Consider the following 18,561-nt stretch of genomic DNA (forward strand, 5'->3'; position numbering starts at 1 on the left):
GTAGAGATGAAAAAAAAAGAGAAGTGCAAAGCTATGAGTTCAGCAATATGCAAGGCCCCAACATGATAGAAAGCCTGGTGCTTGCAATGGAACGAGAAAGAAGAAGAGAAAAAAAAGGAAAATATGAAGAGAAAGGTAAAGAGACGACTTTATAAGCACATGAATGCCCCCCCTAAAAAAACACAAGTCTCGGAACTCCCATGTACATTGCTCCCAAATAAATAGACAGAGAAGCAAGTCATCATGTGCATTGGCGCTGTTCAATCGTTCCTAGTCTGGGATCGGGGCCAGACTGCAAAATGGATATGGACCCTCCCATCGAAGAGGAAAAAAAAGAAAAAGACGAAGAGAAAGAAGAAGAAAGGAGAAATGGGAGGTCGGGAAGAAGGGAAAGTAGAGATGAAATACAGGTAAAAAGGTAGGGGTGTCATTTTATTCAATACAGGGAAGAGGGAAACGTGAAGAGGAAAAGAAGAAGAAGAAGAAGAAGAAGAAGAAGAAGGAAAAAAGATGGGAGGGTAGAAGAAAGATGAATGGGAACGGAACCCTTCATGGGAAGCAAAAAAAAAAAAAAAAATTAAGAGGCGAGACGAACTTCCCATATTATATGATGACCTCCTCACCGTAGACATCAGCGTAGCATTGGAAGGTATCGGGGCAGCTAGAACATGAGTCCAGTATTAGCAAATGCAGATGGACCAGAGAAGCTACTCTCTGGTTCCGGGGTGAGTACTTACAAAATCGGATCCTTGCCAAAAATGATATGCCACGAGTACTCCATGATACTGGAGGTGACCTCGTCAGGCAAGTCGTTGGTGAGCACCCAGTTGTACATGCGCTGGTAGTCGCTGAGGGGGCGCTGAAGGACCTGGTCCCGCGAGACGGCGAATTGCGAGCAACAGGGGGCGCCGATCGATTGGGGCACGTCCGTGTTGCCAAATAGCTCCTTCCAGGCGTCGGCGTAATGCTTCTCGCCGGTGTTGCCGGGCTTGGGGGGTTGCGGAAGGGCTGCATTTCGGCAGGACAGCCGGGGGAGAGCTGGCAGCGGAGGCTGACGAAGCCTTCGGCCTGGACAAAGTCTCTTTGCAGAGCGCGCACGGAGTCTACGTTGCTGTAATCCATGGTGTCGGTATGCCAGGCGGCGGGCCAGCCGTCGCGGTGCGAGTGGAGGAACACGATGATCGGGGGGAGGTCATTGTAGTGGTCGACAATAAATTGGAGGTAGGGCAGCGCTTCACGGCCCTTGTTCTTGGGTGTGTGGACGGGGGCGGAGGTGTCGTCGACCGTGTAGATGAAATTGCGCCATCTGCGGGTAGTTTTTCGTGTCAGCCTAGTTCGGTGGTTGCGGATTCTGGGTCAAGCCAAGCACAGCCGAGGCGCTCGTCTCCCCCGATCCCCCTTTTTTGGGATCGCAAAAGAGAGAGAGTAAAAAAAAAAGGGGGGGGGAAGGGAAGCCAAGAAAGACAAGACGGAAAGACAATGCATCGAATCATTCAGAAGCGGAGAGGCAAAGACAGAGTTCGGGGGGCGGTGGGATCGACTCACTCTGCCAGTTCGGCGGAAACCCAGGCGGTATCTTCGTCGCGCACTCGACCCATCACAATAATGCCCTCATTCGGCACCTCGATCGGAGTGGTTTGATAGTTCAAAATGGCTTTGCTGCCGGTGCCAATACCCCATTTTCGGCGACCATGGTCTGGAGGAGGCGGGGGTCGTAGCGAGGCGCGGAAGGAGGTGGTGTCGAAGTGCCAGAAGGAGTTTGGTTGTTGGCCGACGGGGCTCAGACGGCGGTTCAAGAGGAAGAAGGTGAAGAGGATGAGCGCGGTGGCGGAACCGACCCGGAGTGATAGCCTCATGGCATGCCGTGGTCTCTCGCGGGGGAGAGGGCGTCAGGGAGGGGGGGGGGAAGGGGAAGGGGAAGAAGGAGAGGGGGAGAGAGAGAGAGAGGAGAGACAAAGTGAGGGTCGAAATGAGGGCAGAGTTTCCTAAATGGAAGCCCAGAGACGTGACAGTGTCAGGAACGGGAATCGGCGCCCCATACGGCGGAGACACAGCCAACGAGAGGGGGGACGCGGAGGGACCCGTTTGGCGTTGAGTCGATGCTGGCGCAACAGCACCAGATAATTAAAAAAAGAAATCACAGACCCGTTTCGCCTGTGTTGGTGCGCGGTGTACAGTCCTACGCTACATACACTCATCGACTCCGTTGGTGACCATGAAGCCGGTGAAGGATCGCGTTCGACGAATCGTGTCCTCGACGAATATACACAGAGGCCCGGGCTCGAGAGAAATTTCTGGCGAGCTGATTTAGGCTTCTCTCGTTTCTCCCGAGACAGAAAAAAAAAAAAAAAAAAGGTGGACAATGTTGAATCATCCGTGATTGGCGGACTCGGGGACGGCCGCATGGGGGCGATGCCCTGGGAGAACCAGCGGTGCCGGGGGGTACTGCCCAAGTCACTGCTCGGTACCGGGCCACCCCGTTCACCGCACCCCAATACCTCACGATACTTCGCCGATACCCCACCCATCTGCGATCGGCGACAGGCCTCGATGGCCCAGTGGGGCCTCGTCCGTGCTGGACCCTCGTCCAGGGGTCGAGACTGAACCGCTCAACCTCAAACAGAGGGATCTCGACCGTCGCAGGACGATCAGGAGGATCGGGAATGATCGTCAGGGAGCAGCCGGAAATGAGACTGCCCACCGCAACCCGACGCCCGGCCTTGGTGAACCTGGTCGCGACCATGGTGTGCGGAGTGCAGGGAGAGAGTCGGCGGGTTCTCCGCTGTTGCGCACCGCTTGGAATTTCCATGATTCGGATTGTGCAGTCTCATCCTCTCAGCGAACTCCGCTGCCGCCCACCAGTGGGAGTGGTGATCAAGGCCCCGTGCGTGCGCGTGCGATGTCTAGTCTACGCCTATCAAGGTGCCCCCCCCCCCCCCCCCCCCCCTCACCCCCAAAGCCGTTGCCCATGGATGCTGCAAGGGTGGATCGAGAGATCATGGACATGATTACACTGCGGTATCTACCCGCGTCTATGCATGCCCGTCCCGCGGGTACAGCACCATCCACGCTATAATGGACCCTGACGCCAGGGGCTAGCGCGCATCATGTGAATACATCCAATCCGCCCGGGCAAGGGGACGGGAAATGCCCGTCTTTCACGGCGGGGGAGATATCACCGGCGATGCGCGCGGGTGCAGGACCCCACAGAGCCTGACAGGCCAGAAACCTCGCCCACTGACACCAGACGGAGGTCAGTGATAGTAGGATATTGGGCTCCTCAGTGAGAATTTTGGTCCGAGTCCAACAGAGGGGGAATTGGCAGGTTATCCCCGAGGGAAATAGGGGAAACGAGGACAAGAGGCCCACGAACGGGCGGCGGCCCAAACCAAACACTCCCTAATGTCGAACGGCCTGGCCGCGGTAGATCGCTGCCCACAACAGACTATCCAAAGCACAATACGCTGCTCCACTGGGCCAGGGCCCGACCGAGCCCCCCCCCCCCCCCCCAAAAACATCACAATGACAGCCGCTGGGTGTCGATCGCGTCTAAGTGTCGATCGCGACCGCCATCAAATCGCCCCAAACTCCTATCTAACCAGGTCCACGTCCGGCCCCCGACAAATTTTAAAATAAATAAATAATTAATTAATTAATTAATTAAAATAGAAATAAAAATAATGGAATTGAAATTAATTAAATAAAGGAATCAAATAAAAGTAAATTGGAAAAAAAAAAAAAAAAAAGAAACCGAAAAAAAAGTCAAAACTTCACCCTATTAGATCTTAAATGGAGTTATCTGCGCGAGAGGCGGTCCCAATCTACGAAAGCAAAGTGCGACATTTTGGTCGAAACCGAATGAGGAAACAGGGGCCGCCATCCCGAAACCCAAAAGTCACCTTGTCGCCCCCGATCAACCATAAAAGCGGTCCACGCGGGCTCCTGCCATCACCAGTAATCCAGACACAATCAGCCGGGTGAAATACCCAGGGAACGCCCAAACGCCGAGCAGCACGATTCCGGTCCCAGGATATCTCTCGCAGAAGCACAGCAGGAAACAGAAAAGAGAAGAAGACAAAAAAGGAAAGGAAAGGTTAGGAAAAACAAAACTAAATATCAACAGGGGGAAATCCAGAATGGAAAAAATAATTACGCAGCCCACCAAAGCGATTACCTCAGAACAACCCATCCGGTTCATCTCAGACTATCCGGGCAAATACTAACTCACCCTGCAGTCGGATAGTCGGACCAAATCAGATCGGTTCAGAGAACAGAAAGGGGAAGCGGGGAAAGGGAAGGGACGAACGCGGTCCATATCCGACGGGAACCAACGTCTCACCACTTCTCAGGCGGAATGTTCACATCGAATTCCTCGTCAGAGCCAGCGATGCGCCCGACCACACACCTCGTGCGATCCAACAGGGCCACGTCACCAATCAAGCGATGACAAGCGCCCAAATGATCCATAAACACATCCAACGTCCCAAACGCCGGGACGGGCTCGTTCTTCTCGGCACAGCAAAAGATGCAGCCAAATGGGCCGCGGGCCTCTTTCGACACACCGACGTAGGCGCGGCGCACCTTCAGATGCGACTTGGCCAAGAACAGCCAGCGGAACTGGATCGCGGAACCACGGTGGAGGTAGACCTTCGTGTCGAAGCGGTGGTCGGTGCGACTCTGCCCCGGGACGTGCGGCATCTCGAAGAAGCATGAGTCGCAGCGCCATTTCGTTTCGAGGTTATAGTAGCCAGAGGGAACGGAGTGTACCTTGAACCCGCCGAGCCCGGAGTGCAGTTTCCAGGCACCTTTACAGAAACCGGAGTAGTTGGTGTCTTTGCTGGGGGGCCAGTAGGACGGGTGCGGGGATGGGCTGCTGGCGGAGGGCTTGTGGACGGAGGAGGAGGGGGTGGACAGGGAGGCGGAGGAGCTGGTGGAGGCGCGGGAGGGGGCGTTACGGGCTTCGAGCGGGGGAGGGCGTTGTGGGGGGAGCGATGGGTGCCGAGTAGGGGTCGTACGCGATGCCCGGGTGCGGGAAGTGGCTATCGTCCTGGGTCATCTCGGCGACATAGTGCGGCGCGGGCATGGCGCCGCAGGAGGGCGGGGGGGGGACTGGGTCGGGGTGATACGGTGGCTTGGGCTGGGGGAGCGGCGGTGGGCCGCCTCGAGAGCTTTGGAGTGCGGGTCCATATTCCACGGGTTGTTGGTGACTTCACGCATGATATCGTCGGAGGAGTCGCGCGCACTGTCATGCTCCTGCTGGTCTTCCAGAATGGGCTCATGAAGGCGTGTTGTATAGCCTCGCTCGGGGTCGACGAGGTCCGGTGCGTGGATCTCCGGGATGCGGTCGTGACAGTCGCTGGCGGGCTCGGGGGCGTGGGCAATACTGTATGAGCGACGAGACGGCGGCGACATATTCGCAGATCCCAGGCTACTATACCGGCTATTGACTGCGGGCTCCGAAAAGATGGACTGTTCAGCGGACGATCGGCGCCGGAAAAAGGTCGTGAAGGACGACGATCGGGAGGAACGTCTGGATGTCGAAGTCGACGGACTGGATCCCTCGAGCTGCGGAAACAGGCCAGACGGCTCTGGGGGCGAGCTGGTCCAGCGGCCGGAGTTGCGATGATCCCCGGGTGATGATGGAACCGCCATCACCCGGTGCGTGTATGGGATGTCCGAAATGCCCCGTCGCTCGATCCGATCGAGCTCGCGCGCCAAGTTGGAGGATCGGTCGACGACCACTGGCCCCGTACTCATTGGATAGGGCACGAAAGACGTCTGCGAGATGCGCTGATAGAGGCCGATGAGAACCGCGATGGTTTCGTTCCGGCCTTGGTCGGACGCATAAAGCAAGGCCATGATGTCGAGCTGGGCATTGTTGTCCCGCAGATGGGCGAGCAGCGCTCTTTGGAGCTGGATTATGATATCCTTCATCTGGTCGCGGGCGATTGCGTCGCCCTCTTCGTAGCGACGGCCCAGTCGCGAAGTATGTTCATTCCAGTGGGTGAGGATATCTTCCTGGCTTCGGCGCAGCGACCACTCAAGGTCGTTCGTGCTGGCTTCGCTGGACAGAACCTCGGATTGGCGGTGCTCCTTCCATTTTCTTTTAATGGTATGGAGGAGTCTGCTACCGTCATTGTAGGCGGAGACGACTACATGATGACCATAAGTCAGTGGGAATCAACAAGAGATAGAGAAGAGATACCGCGATAGTAAATGACCAAACAAAATGAGCCAAGAAAGGAGGAAGGGGGAAAAGAGTACCTGCAGCCACGCAGGCGACCACGGCGATCACCTCCGCCCCAGACATGGCAATTGCTCAGGTGGTGATCAGGAGTCAGTGAGTGATGGGGTGGGGACGGCCTGGAGAATGATAGGGCCGGCCGTGGAGTATCGATGGGGCGCGCGCTTGGAGGTCAACTGGTGACAGCCAGAGATCACAGAAGCAGACAAGAAGGCTCGGCGCTGGGAAGGAATAAGAAAAGAAGAACAAAAAAAAAGTCTTGGATGAGGAGAGAAGACCAGGGATAAGATAAAAAGAAGAAAATGCCCAGAAAGCCAGCAAAGCGTGTCAAGCCAATCGAGCCCCCAGTCAGTCTCGAGGGGTAGGGAGGCGAGATTAGTCCCTAGTAATCACGAATGAGCAGAGAGATGATCCAAGAGGGCAGTGCCGGGAGGGGAGGAGGAGCTGTTGAGCAGCGCCTGACAGCACAGGCCACCGTCATTTCATCCTCGCGGGGCTCCGGGAGTTTGGCGTCCGATCGACGGTACTAGGCCCCGGGTGAAGACTCGGTGTGAGCAAACGGAGTTGATGAAAGGGAATGGGGGGCAAACGGAGGGCGAAAGCAGCGCGGACTGGACGAGGGAGGTTCTGGCCCAGACGCGCTAATCACCAGGCCTGCAGGGCGAGAAGAGGTGGCGGCCAGTCGGAAGCCAGTCAAGGCGAGCAGAAGCGAAGGGAAGCGAGGATATCGAAATGGCCCGGGGAAGCGGGAGAATGAGTCGAAAGGCGATGACTCGAAATTCATACGTTGGAACCAAGACCCAGACAAGCTCTGGATGTGATATGCTTGTCGGGGAGTTCACAGGGTCAAAAGCCCGGCGGCAGAGGGTGTGTGGGAGTGAGGCTGAGTGGGTAAACGAGGAAACATCCACGTTCAAACGCCATTGAATCTGCCGTTGGGCCGGTGGCCCCGTGGATCACTGGACGCCGCAGCGGGGAACCGGGGGCGGTTCGGAGGCTGGCGATCCTCGAGGGGATTCATGATTCCACGGTGAATCAGAGTAAAAGCGTAGAGAACGTACTTTTGGGACCGAGGAGCTCTTGGATCGGGGCAACAAAATACCCTGGCGACGAGATCGGATTTGGATTTCACCCGGGTCAACAGCCCCCAGCCCTGAAGTCATCCATCCGAGGATGTCAGACAAGCACGGGACCAGCACCAACGCGACACGGTCTTATCGCCCCTTATCTCGGCTTGACGTGTACTTGGCGGCTGCCATCCGTCATGGCCTGCAGGGCCTGCAGGGCCTGCATGGAGCCCCGATCGAACCAATGTGCCTCAATTTGCTCTCACTGGCCTATTCTCCCGTTCTAGTCACGGTTCAAACAAGAATTCAAAGCATCCGATCCTCTGACAGACGCTCTGATACTCAGATCTGCCCCTACCGGCTAGCCTGTCACTACCCCGGACTTCCCCCGCGGCCTTGGGTCGCGGTGACATCATCGTGCCGGGGCTACCAATGGTTCGCGTTTCAGAGCGGAATCGGAGGATGGATCGTAATCGATATGCGATAGGTGTGGCCCGGTGCATTCCTAATATTGCTATTGGCCCCGGCAGTCACTATCAGGGCTGATTATGCGGACCTTTTACATGAAATTTTGACTGTCGGGAACATGGACTTGGCCGACTCCGATGCGGAGATATACTTTAGACTTCTCGGCGGTACCGAGATACCGCGAAAAGTAAACAGAGCATGCGGAATCATTGAGATTTACATAACATGGCGGTCACCTTCATATAATAGGAGCTGAAGTGTAATGCAAGCATAATGCTGAGTACTCATTGGTCTGTCTGATGTCTGATGCAATTGTTATGTAGATGGTAGAAATGAGATCGAGAATCGAGGAGAACACCCAGAACAATGACAGAAAAAAAAAGACATCGCCTGAATAAAAAGAAAACCAATGTCCAGCCCTCTTTCCTTGAAGAACACGCACATTGCAAACGCCTGGAAACATGGAAAATGCAAGAATCCCCAAAAGACAAAGTCCGCCCAGATATACCACCGGGACACATATGGAAGAAACAACAAAAGAGGCACAGGAAGAACGAGCCAGATCGCGGTCCGTATTCAGAAAAGCAAGTTCTCAAGCACCAAACCATCATCATCATGGTCATCAGCAGCACCGTCCTCGTCGCTGGGCAGCTTGCATCACCTGCGCTTCCTCGACCTCGCCGATCGTGGGCGTCGCCAACCCCAGCCAACTTCGTCGTTTATCCCCAGCGCCCAGCCGAAAACTTCCATTTCCATCCAACCCCGTCAGCCCAATCGGCCCGACAACACCATCGTTCACGCCAGGCGTCGCCAGTGGCGACAGCGCCAGCTCCGCATCCCGCCGGTTCCGCTGCTCGACCAGCTTGCGCGTAATCACGCGAAACACCTCGTCGATGCCCTCGCCGTCCTTGGCGCTAATCTCATGACAACAGTCCCACCCAATCTCCTGGCCCCAGAACGCCGAGCTGCGTTTACTATCCGGGCTCAGCAATACGCTGGCGGCGCTCCCGCTGCTCCCGCCGCCGCCCACGAGGCCCAGCCCAGGTCCACTCATGCCGGCGGTCGGCGGCGGCGTAGACGCGCGACTGGGATACAGCTGTTCTGCGACGTAGGCGATCGTACGCTCGAAGGGCACGCGGCGGGAGGCCGGGTCGGTCGCGACGATGTCGGATTTGGTGCCGACAACGTGGATGACGAGGGGTTCGGTGTCCGGGGCGTCGATGTTGCGGCGCAGCTCGCGCAGCCAGCCGGCCATCTCGGTGAAGGAGGCTTCGTCGGTGATATCGTAGCAGAGAAGACAGGCATGGGCGCCGCGGTAGTACAGCCGGCTGATGGAGCGGAAGCGCTCCTGGCCGGCAGTGTCCCAGATCTGCAAGCGAACGATGGTATCGGAGGTGGTGTCGAGGACACGCTTGGTGACAAAGGAGGCACCAACAGTGGAGGTAGTAGAGGCGGGTGTGAAGGCGTTGCGGACGTAGCGCTGGACGAGGGAGGTCTTGCCGACGCCTGCGATGGTTAGTTTGGTATACTCAGATTTGCTTTCGGGGTTTGGTGCTAGGGGCAGAGGGAGGGGTCGGTCCCAACTCGATTGTATGGGAACGCTTCAGGGCTGAGACGCAAAGGGATCCAGGATGTCAGGGTGGTATACTGACCTTGCGCGCCCAGCACAACGATCTTCGCCTCGAGAGAGGAGCTCATGGCGCGGGGTTCACAAGAGCGGGGCCGACCGTTCACATGGGCATGATCTATACGACCAGAATGCAGAAAGCCACACCACGCCGAAGAAACGCGGTGGGAGGGAGGAGAGGAGCCGGGGACGGAAGAACACGTCGAGAATGCAGTTCGACCAGGAGCTGAAGGAGGTGAGAAAAGGAAGAGACCAAGCGCGAAAAACCGGGAACAACCAAACACCCAAACAAAGGCGGGATCGGCCGATCTCAGGCGGCAGTGCCTCCTTTGGAGGGTCAGCTGGTCCCTTGCACAGTGAGTCACGGCGATGGCGGGTGCTGGTGATTCCTTGTTGGTGTTAAATGTTGTTGGGCCCGTCGCGTCTGTCGGTCGCATTCAGAGCAAGTGTGATTTTTTTTCTAGGTTCTGATCGGATCGTCGAACATGATGAAATCCAGATAGTTTGGGATCGGTAGGGTCCACGGCGTGCTTGGGGGCGGATTGGCTATCACACCTTGATCAGGGTTAATTTGTTAATTTAGGTATGTATTGGGGTATTTGTTTATTCTATAAATCGATGCATTGGTGCATGTTTGATTAATCTTGGGCGTGATTTGAGTTTTCCATATATTAATTTACGGATCGATTGGACGGGGAGCCGCACATGCAGGGACTTTTGCTCTCGGGGCTGCTCAGCTGAGACTGCAGGTCATTGCAAGCTGACAGTCTAGGATACGCCTGCGACGCACGAAGACGGGACTGATTGAGAATGTTTGGGGCTACTATTCCAACAATACAAGTCGGTACCATGGTGGTCGATGAGAGAAATCACAAATTCCATTTGATTTCGAGAATGAACAGAGCAAAAGGAAAAAAAAAGTTGATAGGTCCGACACATAAACAAAGTCATACAAAGACATACAAAAAACCGCCATGCCCAAGCCACAGCGTTCCGGATCATCAGATCATTCAACAAGAGGAAATCACGCACCAGTCGCACTTTTGGGAAGGGAAATCGTTCAATGGGTATATAAAAGAGACAGGACCAGGAGACAGCAAAAGAGATAAACGCGGTCCAACAAGAAAATGTAAGGGAGGTAAGAAAATGAGACAAAACAACGGGCGATGACGTGTGCCGACAAGGGGGTTGCAGGCCCAGCACCCAATCAGTGTGGACTCCAACACAACTGATAACATCCCAGGAGCCCTGGCAGCGTCCGACGTCACATTCCAACATGGACATAAAATAGGTCAAAAAGGATGGTCAGGAGCGATGACTTGCAACGGCATAACTTGCCACTGGCACCACACTTTTTGACACCCGTTATTTCTCAAGCTGCTCATCAGAGCTAGGAGGGACCTCGCCTTTCTCGGGGTCGGGGTTGCCGCCGGGGCTGAAGCCATATTCCACGGCCTTCTGCTCAATCTCCTCGTCACTCAGCTTGGGTAGCTCACGGGCCGCCCGGACATAGCTCATGTTCTCGCAGTAGCCCTTGGCGAAGATGATATCAATTTCCTCGAGGGAGCGACCGGCGGTCTCGGGGTAGAAGAAGTACATGGGCGGGATGAAGACGGCATTCATGATGGCAAAGAACAGGTAGGTGCGCCAGCCGATATGGGAGACCATGACTGGGGTGATCATGACGACGGTGAAGTTGAACAGCCAGTTGGAGCAAGTGGAGACGGCATTGGCCTTCGCACGAGTGCGGATGGGCGACAGCTCGGCCGGGTACAGCCAGGGCAGCGGGAGCATGGCGGCACCAAAGAAGGCCATGTACAGGAACAGGCCAAATACGGCACCCTTGGACGGGCCGTTTTCGCCGGGAATCAGACAGCCGAAGACGATGATCATCGAGACCATCTGGCCGGTCATGCCGCCGATGAAAAGCTTGCGGCGACCGATCCGCTCGATGAAGAACCAGGAGAAGGTCGCGAAGATGGCGTAGACGATCATGTTAACACCGCCAATCAACATCGACATGAAGTGGCTTTGACCGAGGGACTGGCGCAGCAGGACGGGCAGGTAGTAGATGACCGCGTTGCAGCCTGATAGTTGCTGGGCAATCTGAGAAGAGGATCCGATAATCATACGGCGGAAGTGCTGGGTCTTGCCGCCAGTTAGGAGGTCCGAATAGCTTGCACCAGCGGCAGCACCGGCACTGGAAAATCAGATTAAAAAATTAGCATATACGTATATAACGATATCAAAGGGTTGAGAGGGGAGGACAGGGACCGGGGGAGGGGGTATCAATAATGACATACGCCTCAATAGACTCAATGACCAGCTGCTTCTGGATCTGGGTTTCATGATCGTCGATCTCCTTGCCCGCCAGAGCAGCCAACACATACTCACCCTCGTGGACCTTGCCCTTGGAGATGAGGAAGCGGGGAGAGTCGGGAAGATGCCACATGCCAACGATGATCAAGATACCGAAGACAATCTGGAAGGCAATCGGGAAACGCCAGACGAGGTCGTCCGGCCCGTACGAAGCACCAAAGTCAATCCAGTAGGCGATCATCGTACCGATGGCAATAATACCACCCTCGATACAGATGAGCAGACCACGGTTGCTGGTGCGGGAGCACTCAGCCTGGTATGTCGGGATGGTAGAAGTGTTCATACCGTTGCCGATACCCGTGATGACACGGCCGAACATGAACTGGAGCAGAGGGATGTGACCAGGGAAAGAGGTAACCTGGATAATAACACCGATGATCATAATAAACGCACCGGCAATGATCATCCAACGACGGCCAATGCGATCACCAGCGAACAGCGCGAAGATGGCACCGAACAAACATCCCAGTTCGTAGACGGCAGTGATCAAGGCTTGCATAGTGCTGTCGCCCTCGGCGGCCGTGAACACACTGGTGAAGGCGTCGGCATCGATGATACCGGACATCACACCCTGATCGTAACCGAACAGCAGGAAGCCCATGGTGGCGATCGTAGACACTGTCAACGACAGGGGCCTGCCGGACAGGCCAGCAAAACTGGGCGCCATGATGATTGAATAAAGCCTTTTATCGTCGTTGTCAGGACGTATAGACGTATAAGGCGGTTACAAGGACAATTGATTCCGGCAGAGGCGCAATATAGTGATGTCGCCTAGTGATAGATCTCGACGGAGAGAGAAATGAATTGAAGTGTCGAGGGGCCTAAGATCAAGGAATGCAGCCCACAAAAAACACGCGGAGAAGATTAGAAAAGAAAAACAGAAACCTGGGGGGAGCAAGGGGGGGACGAGGGGGGCAGATATTTCAATAGAACGATCTCACCCGCAACCCACGCCCTCGCCCCAAAGTGGCAACGAGATGCAATCGTGGAGCCTGGCATCATCTCCAACTCTCCGACCATCCATCTACCGAGGCGCTTTACCACGATGTGGGTATCGTTATTCCGTGTGCGCGCATAAGAATTCACGCCTGTGCCAGCGACTCGCAACCAACAAGCAAACCGCGCAACTTTTCGATCCGAGACTCCGCTTAACCCACACTTGCGGCAGCGCTGGTCCGCCGAATGGGGGCTCCGCCGAGGTGGAACCAAGCTTCCGGATGCATCAATAATGAATGGATTAAGCATTTCTCGACTGCCCCGCCCGGTACCTCGGGATGGCTTGCGTCCCTGATGACATCAAGGCCGAACATCTTACCGCCGACAATTGGTGTTCCATTTCTCGAAAAGTAGGATTTTATGCGATATTATGATTGGCAAGGCTCGGTTGGATACGGGTCGAACTCAAATATTTCCGCGCATGGCTGTTACATAAATGTATGAGGCCTTGCGACGCCCGTGGTTGGAGAATACGCGCCGCGAGTGGCCACCCATATCGCACAGATACGAACTATTGGAGACTGTTCTGCGTGGTAATAGTGAGAATCACTCAGTAGATGATTGCCTCGCCTGGGTGTTGCTATGTCCTCTCTGAGGCGAGGGTTCCGCTAGTCCTTCCCTCTATGGACAGAATATGCATGCGTGGGTAGATCTTTAGGCAGCATGCCGATAATCAAAATCAGCATTCCTACTGGCCGATTCAAGAACTTTCCAGATGAGAACAATAAGCAATCATGCCGAGGAAAAATAAACTCACTGAAAAAAAAACATCAACTTACAAGATGTGTGGTGTCGGTGAAGCATAACACAAACTGGACCTTACAATATAACATACATGGCCAAACCATATGAGCATTCAGCTCCTACTCGCTTGGTCCACGTATAATTTTTCTGTTTCACCTCGTCGAACAATATTCATTACTCAACTATGCTTAGTCGATGGCAAATTCTGTCCCCGGGCAGATTCGTGCTAGGACAGCCCAAGATGCAAAACAGATCCTTGAGACTATTTTCTATAACGCGGGCGCTTGGCCAAACATCTCGTCAACGTGCGCAAAGATTAAGAGAGACGAGAAAAGGCGGGTCCTGTCTTGTCCACTCTATCGGGATATGGGCTCTAACTTGACTCGGGAAGCCGTCACCGCAACCTCCGAAAGGGGGCCGGTCCTCCGGCTGGCGCAGGAAATGGGAAAATGGGCGATGATGTAAGAATGCGCCGTGCGCAAACTAGCGGTCCCTCCCAGCGGATCAGTGGGGCGTTCGGCCCCGATTTATTGGGCCGTCCGTGGCCCCCGTTGGGAGTAGAATGTGCACTAACGTTCTGCATGTTCCAGGATGCGAATGCGTTAATGGCCCATCAAAGTATCCCGTATTCGATTGTTTGGGATCAAGAGCCCTTAGAAAGACATGGCAGGCGATTACTGTTGATAATGTTTATTGCTATCTAATATTTCGTTTCTAGTCGACACGAGAAGGCGGCTCAAAGTCAGGGATAGTTGCAACTACCCCCAGTGATACTCGCAAATTTAAAGTGGAGATCAGACGAGGGCTGGCTCACTGGTACCTATTCCCCCAGGGCATGAATATAATTCATTTGGCTTGGATATGATAGACGACCGGTGCTTTAATCACTGCCTGAGAGCCAGGGCTATTCTAGTACATCTGTTGAGTTATTAGGTTAATCATTCATACGGTATTTCATTTATCGTAATTGTTTTCTTCGGTGGTTGGCGTTTCTAAATAACAAGTTCTTACTATTGTCATTTTGCGTTTCCTAGTTTGATTTCAAAAATCTTTGGGAAACAGATGGAATACCGAATATTGGGAGCGAACGATGTTGTACCTCTCCAACCATATTTTGATGCTCATCCCGATCGAGGCTTGGACCGAACGCGTGCGTGTCAAGCAAGCAGTGGCACCGAAATGCAATTCAGACGAAAAAAAAGAAAGAATAAAATGAAGATAAAATCAAGAGTATCCTACGTTCCCTCTCCGAGTCGACGACCCACGTCATTTGAGGACCCGCTTATGGAGGAGTAGAAAAGTGGTGCATCTGCACCAGATCCGTTCAGCGCGCCCGGTGGAAAGCCGACGTCAGGTCTCCGCCCGATGATGTCGCCGAACCACTGACCAGACGGGTGATTTTTGTTCTCGAAGGTTTCTACGGGGCCAACTGGAACACTCTCCTGGTTGTTCCAACTGTTGTATATCCTGGGGCTAGTTAGAACTCTACCGGGCGTGGAGTTGAATTTTCCCATGGCGTGGCGGAGGTAGTTCGTGCTCGGCAGATCTCCCCAATTATTATTGCGTGTCGTATGCAAATCTTGCTCGCTCGGTAAGAGGACTCGGAGTTACAATAGCACTAGTCGGACCCTCTTCGGATACACAGATAAAATAGGGCATTTATCATGATGCAGGCTGTGTCCATGCTGGTGGCTACGGTACCTGTCCGGGGTGTGCACCTGGGGGTCATTTCTCCGTTATCTTGCGCCCAACACAGCCCCAAATGTGCATTCAACGAGGGGTAAAACGGATGACAGCACTCATGGCAGCCAAGGCTCTTTCAAGTGAACGTTGTTGGGGAAAAGGATGTCATTCTCAGTGTGCCCTGTTATTCCGGGACCCGCCCGTCGATCCTACAGTACAACGTCATCCATGGCAGACATGCACCAACAAAGACTGCAGCCTATTTGTCTCGGATTGGATTCGATGAAAACGTACTCGCCGGGGAATCTGAATTCAAGTGACCGGGAAATACAAATAAAGAAAGTCTGACCATGGACACGGTGAACACCATGAAACTAGCGCGGGGAAAATGCATTCGCGGGATGGAGATTTGGAATCCGCATCGCCACGCGCGGTGACGCTCGTGCAATCGATTCTCGATTTTTGCAGGCATGGATTTGATTCATAAATCTCGGACTAGTCTCGCAAGAAGCGGTGTCGAGAGACATCTGGGTCCTTAGGATGCTGCATAGAAAGATAAAGGGCTTGACGAGGGGCGATGCCTCGGTCGCAAGTGACAACAATCGGGCAGTTCGGCAACGATGAGTAAGGTCAATCAATGTTGTATCTGGGGACCAGGGCAATCCCAAGGGTTGACCCGTCGATCCCGAACATTATAATCTGATGCCGGCCATGGTAGCTCGATGTTCGTCGCTAGAACAATGGGAACCCTGGCTGTACGTGAAGCTTAATATGGGATCGGGTTGTAGGTGCGCCACCCAACATTTCCAAACCACCTAAGAATTTCCAACTTTTCCAATTACCCTATTTTTTGCTTCCCTATACAATACTATCATCAAAATATGCCTAAATTCGATAAATCTCGTATGGCTGAGGCCTGCCTAGCTGCATCACGTATAGAGAAGCCGAATATTACGCGTTTAGCACGGGATTTTGGTGTTCCTAGGCGTACGTTGTACAATCGTGTAAACAAGAAAACAGTGTCTACTACTGCTAAACGCAGTGCTAAATACACTCTCGAAGCCTATCAAGAAGAAGCCTTGATTCGCTGGATCCAATATATAAACGATTCCTATATGCCTATCACTCCTAGGATACTAGAGGCGTGGGCGAATCGTGTATGCTAACGCGTCGGGAAGCCGACGGTTAGTAAGATATAGGCGTACCGCTTTATTAATAGGCTTCCTAAAAATCTTCAATTAGGGCCTACTAAGTAGTATACGAAGGAATAAAAGCGAATTCTAGCAGAAGATCTAGCAGTATTACAGCACTAGTACGATCTACTAGCCTAAACTATTAAGAAGACTACGCCTACACGTCTATAACTTTGATGAATGCAGCTTTCAACTGGGCGAAGGAAGGTCTAGAAACGTTATATCTACTACTACTACTACTACTACTACTACTACTACTACTACTACTACTACTACTACTACTACTACTACTACTGCTACTACGCGGAAGCGGTGTAGGTGTGTGGAGACACTGCTATTCAGTACAATCATTTTAGTACCAGAAAAAACCCAATTTCAGCAACATTCGAGCTGGCTACAGGTATCTTCTTACAATATTTCCGATCTTTTTAGACCAATTCTGTACGGCAAAATGTTGTTTGTTTTAGTTGACATTGGTTTTGTATAGGCTGGTGTTTATATAGCTCTTGCTTCCGCAAGAGAGAGCATCGAAATTTCCTTCACGCTACAATTTAGGCTACATTAAGCTAAATGAGTTAGGTTCAATCCTCCGGAGAAATTTCAACAACGACCTTCCTTGCCGAAACACCTTTCCTCTGCAGATCAATAGCCTCTTGGACCTTTGACAGTCCACCATAAACTATCTGAGGATCCGGCTTTGCCTGAAAACTCCCAGCAGCCAATGCACGAGGAATAAAATCATGCCAGATAGCCTCGCCAAGGTGTGGAAACTTGGTCTCAATATCCAAGCAGATGACTTTGAGTGTATCAGTACGTACTTATATGACTAGATAATCTAGGGAATCTTACCAAATGACGACTGCACGTTGTCTGGAAGAGTTTCCTCGGGTATAGTCATGACTGGGAGCAGTCCTCCTCCAACCTTCCCGAGAATCTCACCACAAGTCACTTGTGTGTCCTTCGTGCTAATGCAATCGACAACATAATCCTGTGGCTTCAATAGAGCGGTAAGGTTGTTCACAGTATCTGGATCTTTGTAGTTGAAAACATGAGTGGCCCCAAGGGATTTCATAAGTTCATGATTTGCACTGCTGGCTGTGGTCACGACCTCCAGACCAGATGCAACTGCAAGCTGAATTGCCGCAGTACCAACAGAGGAGCTTCCTCCCCAAATAAGAATCCTTTTTCCTATGGGCTTGGGAGCTAAAGTTGGAAGTGGCAGCTTAAGGTGGGCATAAAGTGCTGTGGCGGCTGTATCTACCGCGATGGGAAGTACTGCAGCATTGGCCAAGGGCAAAGACTCCGGAACTGGAGAAACTAGAATTTCATTGCAGGTACTGTAGAGTTGATATGCAGCGTTGGTTGCTTTCTTCGTATGAAATCCATCGCAGTGTCTAGGGAAGATTTCAGAATTAGGGAACATTTCAGGTGCTTGATAGCATGAAACAAAAGATTTACCCGATCACTCTTTGGCCCAAATGAAACCGGGTGACTTGCGAGCCTACCTGTGCAACCGTACCCGCGACATCTGTTCCGAAGATGAAAGGGTATGGAAGCGGTATACCGGGAAAATCTTGAACCTAGAGGCAGTGAGCCTAATAATTGTGAAGGCCAACCATAGCGACGGAATATGATATTTCACCTTCCAGTCGACTGGATTTACAGCGGCATAGGCTACTTTGATTACCACTTCATTCTCCGCGGGATCTGGCGTTGGACCCGGGCCAAGCTGAAGGGGTCTTGTGTTAGGACTCGGGATCCATGCTGCTTCATTGACAAAGGGTGACATGTTTTTAAGACTTGAGATGAGGGAAGGTGAAGGGTTTGGGTTGAAGAAGTCGGCGAGACAATAGACTGTGTATACACACGCTAGATAGCAAGTTAATTCTGGGCCGAGACATTGGGAAGGCATGCAGTCTTTTATACCTTAATATCTTCTATAATCATCAGATTTCAAATCATCATTATGTACATTTCAAACAATATTGATAATCACGGTGAGCGATTGGCAAATTTTGGGGCCATATCGCTTGAGCAATTTATCAGCATGTCAACTCTCCCCTGCCCGCCTGCCTTTCCACCAACTAACACCAAAGGGGAAATCGAGTGCGAGCACAAAGTAGGCAGCAGAAGGGAAAGAGAATAGAACCTAATGAAATC

General features: G+C 52.9%; 5 protein-coding genes across 5 annotated transcripts; all 5 read right to left on the minus strand.

The window, feature by feature from the left end:
• Positions 1-603: 603 nt before the first annotated feature.
• N7462_001275 (DUF3431 domain-containing protein) lies at positions 604-1,856 on the minus strand (the record flags this gene model as incomplete). Its single annotated transcript, XM_057073001.1, has 4 exons — positions 604-661; positions 738-988; positions 1,057-1,306; positions 1,546-1,856. 4 exons carry the CDS (start codon positions 1,854-1,856, stop codon positions 604-606), a joined length of 870 nt encoding a protein of 289 aa, XP_056936642.1.
• Positions 1,857-4,335: 2,479 nt separating this feature from the next.
• On the minus strand, positions 4,336-6,158 carry N7462_001276 (uncharacterized protein; the record flags this gene model as incomplete). Its single annotated transcript, XM_057073002.1, has 3 exons — positions 4,336-5,039; positions 5,127-6,064; positions 6,154-6,158. 3 exons carry the CDS (start codon positions 6,156-6,158, stop codon positions 4,336-4,338), a joined length of 1,647 nt encoding a protein of 548 aa, XP_056936643.1.
• A 2,243-nt stretch (positions 6,159-8,401) lies between these two features.
• N7462_001277 (Rab family GTPase) lies at positions 8,402-9,477 on the minus strand (the record flags this gene model as incomplete). Its single annotated transcript, XM_057073003.1, has 2 exons — positions 8,402-9,285; positions 9,432-9,477. The coding sequence occupies 2 exons, from the start codon at positions 9,475-9,477 to the stop codon at positions 8,402-8,404; spliced, it is 930 nt and encodes a 309-aa protein (XP_056936644.1).
• Positions 9,478-10,771: 1,294 nt separating this feature from the next.
• N7462_001278 (putative MFS monosaccharide transporter) lies at positions 10,772-12,452 on the minus strand (the record flags this gene model as incomplete). Its single annotated transcript, XM_057073004.1, has 2 exons — positions 10,772-11,606; positions 11,710-12,452. The coding sequence occupies 2 exons, from the start codon at positions 12,450-12,452 to the stop codon at positions 10,772-10,774; spliced, it is 1,578 nt and encodes a 525-aa protein (XP_056936645.1).
• Positions 12,453-16,982: 4,530 nt separating this feature from the next.
• On the minus strand, positions 16,983-18,190 carry N7462_001279 (zinc-binding alcohol dehydrogenase family protein; the record flags this gene model as incomplete). Its single annotated transcript, XM_057073005.1, has 4 exons — positions 16,983-17,197; positions 17,251-17,795; positions 17,860-17,981; positions 18,044-18,190. 4 exons carry the CDS (start codon positions 18,188-18,190, stop codon positions 16,983-16,985), a joined length of 1,029 nt encoding a protein of 342 aa, XP_056936646.1.
• Between the last annotated feature and the right edge of the window lie 371 nt (positions 18,191-18,561).

Source organism: Penicillium macrosclerotiorum, assembly GCF_028827735.1.
Source record: "Penicillium macrosclerotiorum strain IBT 26536 chromosome Unknown utg000002l_segment0_segment0, whole genome shotgun sequence".
Taxonomy (NCBI): domain Eukaryota; kingdom Fungi; phylum Ascomycota; class Eurotiomycetes; order Eurotiales; family Aspergillaceae; genus Penicillium; species Penicillium macrosclerotiorum.